The sequence below is a fragment of the Tubulanus polymorphus genome, chromosome 4 (assembly GCF_964204645.1).
Source record: "Tubulanus polymorphus chromosome 4, tnTubPoly1.2, whole genome shotgun sequence".
In the NCBI taxonomy this organism is placed as follows: domain Eukaryota; kingdom Metazoa; phylum Nemertea; class Palaeonemertea; order Tubulaniformes; family Tubulanidae; genus Tubulanus; species Tubulanus polymorphus.
Genome location: NC_134028.1, coordinates 11,015,397 through 11,025,040, shown reverse-complemented (window position 1 = coordinate 11,025,040; position 9,644 = coordinate 11,015,397). Strand labels below are relative to the sequence as shown.

Sequence of the window (9,644 nt, the reverse complement as noted above, 5' to 3'; positions counted from 1 at the left end):
GCGCGATACAGAGGACTGAAGGAGCCTGTCTCCTGCGCGATACAGAGGACTGAAGGAGCCTGTCTCCTGCGCGATACAGAGGACTGAAGGAGCCTGTCTCCTGCGCGATACAGAGGACTGAAGGAGCCTGTCTCCTGCGCGATACAGAGGACTGAAGGAGCCTGTCTCCTGCGCGATACAGAGGACTGAAGGAGCCAGTCTCCTGCAGATAAAGGTAAGATTACATTTTCCTCAGGTGTTCCTCTCGCATTCCTCATGACGGGTTAAGGGTTCCTCTCGCATTCCTCATGACGGGTTAAGGGTTCCTCTGGCATTCCTCATGACGGGTTAAGGGTTCCTCTGGCATTCCTCATGACGGGTTAAGGGTTCCTCTGGCATTCCTCATGACGGGTTAAGGGTTCCTCTGGCATTCCTCATGACGGGTTAAGGGTTCCTCTGGCATTCCTCATGACGGGTTAAGGGTTCCTCTGGCATTCCTCATGACGGGTTAAGAGTTCCTCTGGCATTCCTGACGAGGGGCTCCTCAATTGCAGGTTTCATACAAAAACAAGAATTTATTCATAATAAACAAATTAGTTTATTTCATCATCATAAACAATGTTTCACATGTATTTCAATAATGGAAGAGGTTAAAGTTTAAACCGAGTCGAGATTAAAACAAATGCATTTTTAAAACGATTTTTAATCAGATTAAAACAAATAAAAACAAACCATTAATAGATAATAATATTACAATGTCTACAACTGTGATAGACAAGTTACTGTATTATTAGAGAATGTCTACATCTATGGTAGACATACATTTATAATATTGAACACACAAGGTTGGGGAGTTTGTAGGGGGTTACAGATACTTTCCAGGGGTCCATTTTAAACAGTTAGGATCGACTATTTTATTCGGATCAATCGGATTCTTAGATTTTTTATCCAGATATTCATCGAACAATTCTTGTTTCTTCAGAACGAGATGTTTTCCCTTCCAGTATTTCAACATTCCTAATGCTTGTAACGTACTGACTATATCATTACCATGGATCGCAGTCTCGCTGCTTATATCTGTAATTATAAATACAATCAATAGATGGCGCTAGTAGTTATAATGCAGCCCTGGTAAGCGAGGGAGGATATTTTTACCTTTGATACTGATTGAATTTCCTTTGAAGTTCAGTAAATATTCCACGAGCATCCGTTTCCAATAGCTACGATACGTAATTAAACCGAGATCAGATAGGGGGCGCTCCGGTGAACCGATCTTCTCTTCTATTTTACTCAATAGGTAACCTAGCGACATAAATCAATTGATCAGGTGTAACCTAGCGACGTATAACAATAGAATGAGTAGGTGATTAAACGGTTAACTTACTGAAATCGATTAGCATTTTACCATAACCCTGTCTCATGTATTGCGGCAGGGTTAAAATGCATGATACATTGTAGTTTAAAAATGACTTCTTTTCCTGCAAAATATCGAAATATTCTCGACGTTAAAACTCATACTATCGATAGGTAAACGTTCCGATATAGCGATGATTGACGTTACCTTGGAGAAATATCCAACAATGTGACATCCGTAAGAATCACAATCAGTCATAACATAAAACAAAAACGGCTCCACGTCGAAATATAACGTTTTGTGATCGAGGAAAAGTTTCGCCAATAAACATAAATTCTGACAATAAATCTGAAATAACAAACACCATGAGGGAATTAAATACAAGGAGGGAATTAAATATTGAGAGAATTAATTAATTCTTACTTTGTTTCGTTTTCCATCGACTTCAAACATAGAAATGGACCCTTTACGATAAATCTCGTCCCCCGGTGGGTGGCGCCACACGCACTTAGCCTAGCAACAATACAATACAATACACAGTTACTAGGAATGTCAGTTTGACCAGTCAGTAAGTTGACTAGTAGAACAGTCAGTCAGTTGGCTAGTCGACCAGTCAGTCAGTACTCACCATATGTCTACGAAGTATAGTAGATGTTTTCATGTATTTCAGACAGAATTCACAGAGATAAAGTTGTTCTAATCTGGAATATTCCTCAGGATACGGAGAAGAATACCACGTATTCAACTCATAACGTCCGATCTCAATTCCTTTAATGTGATATTCCTGTTTATCATTCGCTAATCGATTCTGTATCGACTCAAATCCCTGAAATATCGATATCGCGATATTTAAATTCAAATCTCATCGCTACCGCTCAAACTGATATATTAATACACGTACCGAGTCCTCTAGCGCCCTCTGTTGAGCTTCACGGAATAACTGTATATCGTACTGTGAAGTGATACCGTTAAGTAACGGTTCCCGCGACGTTGAATATTTCTGTTTGTGTTCGATTCGTTTCTTCTTATTTTCAAACTGAGTTCTTGGATCTGGTTTCTTTCGGCGACATTCTCTATATCGCTGTATCTTCGACTTCTGATTATCAGTCGGATTCTACACAAAATAAAACAGACATCATCTACATCTACACAAACATCATCTACATCTACACAAACATCATCTACATCTACACAAACATCATCTACATCTACACAAACATCATCTACATCTACACAAACATCATCTACATCTACACAAACATCATCTACACCTACACAAACATCATCTACACCTACACAAACATCATCTACATCTACACAAACATCATCTACATCTACACAAACATCATCTACATCTACACAAACATCATCTACATCTACACAAACATCATCTACATCTACACAAACATCATCTACATCTACACAAACATCATCTACATCTACACAAACATCATCTACATCTACAAATACAGGTCGACTCCTCCTGGTTTCACTCACAGGTTTACGCAGTCCCATTCTTGTGTCTTGAATTTCTTTAATAGTTTTCAATCGTTGATTCCTCAGTTGCAGTCTCTGTTCCCGTAGCAACTAAAATATCGATACAACAATGAGATATAGACGTGATATCTCAAGCGGTTTAATTTGAGATGTCTGTGGTTACCTTGCATTCCTCAGGTGACATGTTATGATAAAGTGGACATCCACTGATTGTAAAATGTCGTTCGTACATTCCAGTAAAGTGTCCTGTAAAACACGATTTAAATTCCTCACTCACCGCAGCTGGTTATAATTAACCATATATAGATGGCGCTTCTAGTACGTACCCCTGGAGTCGCAGCCCGGTAACGGACATTTAGATAGAATCGCTAACGGTCGATCGATCGCATCAAATCTCGGTAATTTCGCCGGAGGCTCATCTAGAAATATCAACAAATATCGATATATATGAATTAGCTATCACTAGTGGAGGGCGATATATCATGAATTGATACTCACAATGAGCTGTAGCACTTCGAGTCACTCGACTTGTTGCTAATTGTTCTAATTCAGACGCAGCATCGTCAGTCGTTGTGGTAACGGTTGGACTTGTTGCAGCCGATGACGGAGGCTGAAAAAACACAATTATTTGTCTACTGAACAGACTTCAATTGAAACTGAACGAGGCTGGACACAATAAACAACATTCAAATCAATCTATTTTGTTTTTGTATTGTTGTTGACTAATCGAAAAACGAAACAATGAATAAAGTAAAATTTCTCTTCAAATTTACAAGATTTAAACCTAAATATTCTTTAAATCTTTAGAATATAAGTTAATCTATAAAATAAAATCACTCACCTCTTTTCGTTTAGGCATAATTTCATATAAAAACGATTTTTAGAGATGAATTTTTACGTATTTTATCGACGAAGTGGCATGACAGGTCCCTGATCCACTGCCGTCGACCTGTCGCGCCACTATATCTCTCACAATCTAAACCGTCAAGTGCTGCCCCATATACAACGTTGGCGGCAAAGGCGGGAACTAACTTAATACTCGCCTGCCAGACACTTTTAACTGGGAAAGAGGACAAACTATTTATCACCAAAAACCTTTTTTTTCCGGCGTCAGACCGCCGGGAATACGACTCTTACGGCTGAATTTATTTCACCCCGACCATTTCCATGGTATATGGAGGAAAAATGGTATTTACAATTAATTATAAAAAAGAGAAATTAAGTTTAACAGCAGTTCAAGTAAGATTAAAAAACCAGGGGCGGGCGCACCGGCACCCACCGGCACCCGCCGCGCCGAAGAAGTCGCCTCAGATTGTAGGCCTGCGTGTGTATCTTAAAAATATATAAACAGTAAATCGTTGATGCGCGAAGACTCCATAGATTTAAGTTGCGTTTTAGTTACCCGTATATGAAATAGTGACCGTAACACGGGAAAAGTGCAGCCCCCCGGGGCGGCGGCCACAGTGGAATTTCAGTGGTCGAAACTGGCCGTTTTAGATTCTGCTTAGATATTTGTTTTGAACACAATCGTTTATTTATCGACAGTACAGGCAGCTCGCTTGATCGGTATCGTTGCGACATGTAATCAAATACAGGTTACTACAATGAGAAAGCTTGAGAATTTTTTAAACTGGCACTGAACAATGAGTACCCTGACAACAGTATGAAATAGGTATTCTTTAAACACCTGGCTTTATTTTCATAAATGCATTAAGTTTTTTAATAGCAGTTCAAGTAACAATTGAACTAAAAACCGGGCTTGTATTCTATAGAGGAGAATCAGAGCCCGCGCACTGGCCTCTCCATAAACATATAAGAATTGAATACGAATTTTTGTCTTTATGAGCATTCTGCAAATACGAAACCAACCGGTCACACAGTAAATTATAATGCACTCAAAAACCACTAATTAAAAAATATAACTCAGTGTGTTTGGTGTCGACCACACCTGAGGTCACCACGACTGATGGTCACCACACTTGACTGGTCAACAGTCACCAGTCACCACACTAACCGGACATATTTACAAACTCAATCACTACGGTGCAGTGGCCTAGTGGTTAGCGAGCTCGGCTGCCGTCTAGAGGTCTTAGGTTCGAGTCTTGCTAGGGTTAGGGTTATGAGCGCCCTAGGGTTAGGGTTATGAGCGCCCTAGGGTTAGGGTTACGGCCTATGAGGCTACGGTCGCCATAGGGTTAGGGTTACGGCCGAGCTAGGGCTACAGCCATTACCTCTTTGCTTATTTTGGTGAGGGTTAATTAATGCTCTCTTTGGCTCGGGTTTATTTTTTGGTCTTTCGTTTCGATTCCGAATCAGACCAAACCAGTAAAATCAAAGTCCTCATTTATATAACATAGCGTTTAATATTTCAGCATCTTTTATCTTTTTTCCATTGCACCTTACAAAATATCGCTAATTTACGAGGCTCTCCCCCCAGCTCTGGTTTTCCTTTCAACATTGATCCAGCCTATTCATATCAGTTCATTATATCATATCAGTTCACGTATGATATTTAGATAATTATCATCTGGATATTCTCAAGGTTGGGTGTGTGCCAACAGAATGATTCATAGCTGTGGAATTTTATAAACTATTAGATTTATAAATATGAAATTATTTCAACACAACCAGGATGCAAATTAATGTTTATATGTGGATACATATACAGGGTCCCTACAGATCGGTCATTCCAGAATTCAAAGAGAAAGTTACACATTTCTAGGAGTGTGACACTTTCATATCCCAATTACTGTCAACTTCTCAGAAATGTTTATGCGACGATGACTGTTACAACTATCCAATAAAGATAATTTCTCATGTCAAATTTCCATCATATTTTCCACAGAATTTCCACTGTTATTATTTCCTTTGTGCCTCGACCAGATATCAAACTGTTTTATCCTCACTGTGATTATTTCAGTCCTGGACCCCTCAGAATTTCTATAAAAAACTAATTGATAACAAACAATTCTATTTTTTTTTCAAATTTCTACAAGTCTTTTATTGACAACTCCAAAAAAACTGTGTTAACCATAATAACAAAAATAACTGATTGTAACACACACACGCGCATGCCAGAGTAAGTTTCTAGTAGCAGCAATAGCAGCAGTGATGAAGAATAGAGTTGTAAAAATATAACATTGCTATGTATTAAATCAGGAATGCAACTTATCAGTTCTCTCATATCAATACACATTGCACATTAAACATTAAACTCAAGAGCTCGGACAGCAGTGGATTCAAAGTGGGTCTTGTTGTTATTATCACTATATCAACTGTCCACTGGTTAACTTTAACCAACTTTTGAGCAACTGCAGCCCCACACTCCACGGAGACCACGGACTCCTACAGGACTCCCCGGAGATGACTCCTGGAGGACTCTTGATACCCGTGTTGAGAATTGAACTAGAAAATTTGTTAAAATTATCTCCATCATTTTTACTTCATTGTAAACAATCAGTAAATAAATCTGGATCGAGTTCCATAGTTCTGAGTTCTGACTCACAACTGGGGATCCTGAGTTCAGAGTTAACTCTAACTCACAACTGTGGAACCGGGCCCTGAACTCAGGATCCAGTTCCACAGTTGCGAGTTAAAGTTAAGATTAGTTTATTTTTCAATGTTTTAACTCAGAACTGTTGAACTGGATTCAGGGAATTTCACACTTTTCTATTGTCTAGTAATAATGTCATTGATTGCTGTTAATCAAAAACTACCGGGTATTGTGTATTAAGAATATAAATATTTATCTCGCGTGTTGTAACCCTAGTAACCCCCCCCTCCACTAAGCCCCTAGCCGGGGTTTATAATATATCTATATATAAATAAACATGTGTTACTATCTATAAAAAAAACAAGTAAAATATATCGCAGTGAGATCAAGCTTATATTGTTCTATATAATCTATATATTGTCTATATATTCATGCCGTATATAATCATAATATTGTTCATATATTCGTACCATAAAATGTCTCGGATATTAATGCTAAAATGAAGCCATATTTTCGTTGACGTTTATCACAGCGTTTGCATAATCAACGATGACTTTATCGAGCCACGTGACTCGACGAGGGAGCAGTCGATTCTTAGGAGCGCTTTCAAAAAATCCAAGATGGCCCCCGTGTTTAGTTACCACGAACAACGACTTGTCATTTTTGTCTGAAACGAAAGAATTCACTCTCATAATTTAAGAAACGAACAATATCTTAAATTTTTCCCGAATGATTTTGGTGATCTTACCGATGAAAGACTTTGGGATGTCGAACATATCTGGAGGAACTAACGGGTCGTCAAGGGCGTTTAACATTAACATCGGTATCGATATCTGTTTAAGACAACAATTAAAACAGTTTTTTTCACAAATTACCGAGTGAATTATTAGATAACTTACGTTGTTTATATAATTAGATGAACTACACCAAGCGTAATAATCCAGCAAATTTGTAAACCCGGCACGTCTCCTAAAAATAGAAACACATACTGTTTCTATGACGCGTTATAATTTCAAAATTGAGCGGTGCGTATTGTTATCCGTGCAACCGTGGTAACCGTACCTGCTGTAGAGCTCGTCGAGGATTTTTAAATCAGTCGATTTAAAAATCCTGTTGACGTCGTATTTCCCAGAATTCTCTCCTCCGAACAGCACGTCCGCGTTACGTTTCAGTAGCGACACCTGGTGGAGAGTCATGGCGTAAATATAAACGCGACGTAAATGTTCGAAGCTCAATAAAAACGGGGACATTCTGAAATATCAATCGAAACAGCAAATAATTAATTATTGATATTTCACTGATTTGAACGGACGAAAGATTGATTTTAATTGTCAGAGAAAGGAAGATTCCCAGAAAATTAAAATTGAATCAACAAAACACAAAAATCAATCAAATTTGAATCTAAATCAATATTTCACATTCAAACGGCGGCCATCTTTGATTTTAATAAATCTATGCGTGATTAGGTGACTGTAATTCAGCTCGGGTCTCATGTGATTTGATAATAGATGGCGCTGCTTTCAAAGATGAAAATGTTTGAATTCTAAAACTCACATCGTTGGCATATTTATCAAGCGATCTTTAGGATGAAATCTATAAATATAAAGCACTGTCAAACATGCCCCTGGCAAGTGAGTATAAAACCAGCCCCTGGTAAGTGAGTATAAAACCAGCCCCTGGCAAGTGAGTCTCTATTTACCTGTGAAGGTCGTAACCCTGACAAATCGATAAACCGCATAGAAACAGTTTTTGATTGTTGGGATTTTCACCGAGGTATTTACTGATAACGTTCGCACCCATACTGCATCCAACAGCGATTAGAGTACTCCCGGAGTAATATTCACTCACATACTCAACCATTGTTTTATATTCATCGGTTCCACCTGAAAATAGATCCACATTAACGAGGGAGACACCTAGTGTTGAGGTATGAAACTAGGTCAGCGATACATACCGTAAGTGTAAATTCTTGGTGAAGTTAATTTGACGTCTTTTAACGAACCGAGATGATTTAAAACGGCAGCTCGAAATCCGTTATTCTGTACGTGGTCGATGAGAGTTCGGATGTACGTACTTTCACTGCTGTTAGCGATACCTGGACATATCAACATCGTATAATCACCTGTTAATTAGAACCACACTATAATCACCTGTTAATTAGAAACACACTATAATCACCTCTTAATTATAATAATCGCTTGTTTAAACAGATTAAATAAAAACTCTGTTTTTACCTTTTGTTGGATGCGGTTTTAAAGGTTCGAATATATCGAATGTTAAAGTGGCGCCATCTGGCATGATTCTTTCGATGCGTGTGCCCCTGGGAAGCGGGGGTTTAATTCGTCCCATCTTGCCGTAAACTATTGTCTGTACATGACCAGATTTTCCCCAGAAAAACGGAGGGACATATCTGTAACGGAAACAATGATTAGCAGTGGAGTTAGTGATGAGCAGGGAGGCAGTGTTCTATTGATGCTGGAGTTTTAATGGGGCTGCATTCATTGTTCAATGTTGGCTGCTGATGAGGCTTTCTCTCTGTGGATTGAAATCTTATTGATATTAGGTTAAAATTCCAAAGTTCAAATGTTTTGACCCGAATTTTCTGTTGATCGGAATTGTTTACAAATCAAAGTTCACCAACAGCAAAGCCATGACCTGAAAACTTTAAAGTACATTTTTGTGTAACACTCAACTCAAAAATCATTTCGAAACTTTTCATGGGCTTGATCAGAAATCCATACCAAATTTTACTCTATTTCACAACGTTTGGACACTATGAAACTGAAGCTTAGTAACCAAACTTCAACTTTTGTCACATCAGTCAAATTGATGCAAGGTGAGAAAGGGTTAAAAATCAGGCGATGACGTCATCGAGAATAACAATATCGGCGGATAAAGTGAAATTACTCACGGTTGCGACAATAAAGAACATGAAGAAATAATTTCATTCACGAATTGTGAATGTTGATGATATAAAACAGGAGGTTCCGTCCGACTTGCAAAATGAAACACGCGAAAAAACAACAAAATAATCAAAATCACAGCCGCTAACCATAAAAGGTCGGCCATGTTGGTTTAGGTTCAGCGCTTCAAGCGGCCGGAGATAACTGTGAAATCCAAGTCAAATCGTATGCGGAACGACCAAGTTTTATCTTCACTTAAAACCTAAAATGCCTAGAATAAACATCCTGTTAAAATCTTAATTATTTTTTGAAATCTTTTCAAATGTTCTTATGTAATAAAAAGGTAAAAAAAATTGAGTTTTCTATTATCCAACTTTTCGTTTGACGTTGTGTAAAAATAGGATGCCGATACCGTACA

The 9,644-nt window shown here is 38.3% G+C and overlaps 2 protein-coding genes across 3 annotated transcripts; both read right to left on the bottom strand.

The window, feature by feature from the left end:
- Nucleotides 1-609: 609 nt before the first annotated feature.
- LOC141903100 (histone acetyltransferase KAT7-like) lies at nt 610-3,795 on the bottom strand. The gene is made up of 12 exons (XM_074791059.1): nt 3,672-3,795; nt 3,329-3,440; nt 3,157-3,249; nt 2,994-3,076; nt 2,831-2,920; nt 2,235-2,447; nt 1,962-2,159; nt 1,757-1,846; nt 1,541-1,681; nt 1,364-1,457; nt 1,135-1,281; nt 610-1,056 (listed from the first exon to the last, which is right to left on the bottom strand). The coding sequence occupies exons 1-12, from the start codon at nt 3,687-3,689 to the stop codon at nt 845-847; spliced, it is 1,491 nt and encodes a 496-aa protein (XP_074647160.1). The 5' UTR covers nt 3,690-3,795; the 3' UTR covers nt 610-844.
- A 2,030-nt stretch (nt 3,796-5,825) lies between these two features.
- LOC141903101 (monoacylglycerol lipase ABHD2-like) lies at nt 5,826-9,407 on the bottom strand. 2 transcript variants are annotated; one of them, XM_074791060.1, is made up of 9 exons: nt 9,235-9,407; nt 8,558-8,733; nt 8,278-8,445; nt 8,023-8,206; nt 7,878-7,916; nt 7,386-7,574; nt 7,223-7,292; nt 7,072-7,156; nt 5,826-6,990 (listed from the first exon to the last, which is right to left on the bottom strand). In XM_074791060.1, exons 1-9 carry the CDS (start codon nt 9,390-9,392, stop codon nt 6,818-6,820), a joined length of 1,242 nt encoding a protein of 413 aa, XP_074647161.1. In that variant the 5' UTR covers nt 9,393-9,407; the 3' UTR covers nt 5,826-6,817. The 2 variants fall into 2 exon arrangements, with proteins under 2 accessions (XP_074647161.1, XP_074647163.1); XM_074791062.1 differs by lacking the exon at nt 7,878-7,916.
- Nucleotides 9,408-9,644: the final 237 nt, after the last annotated feature.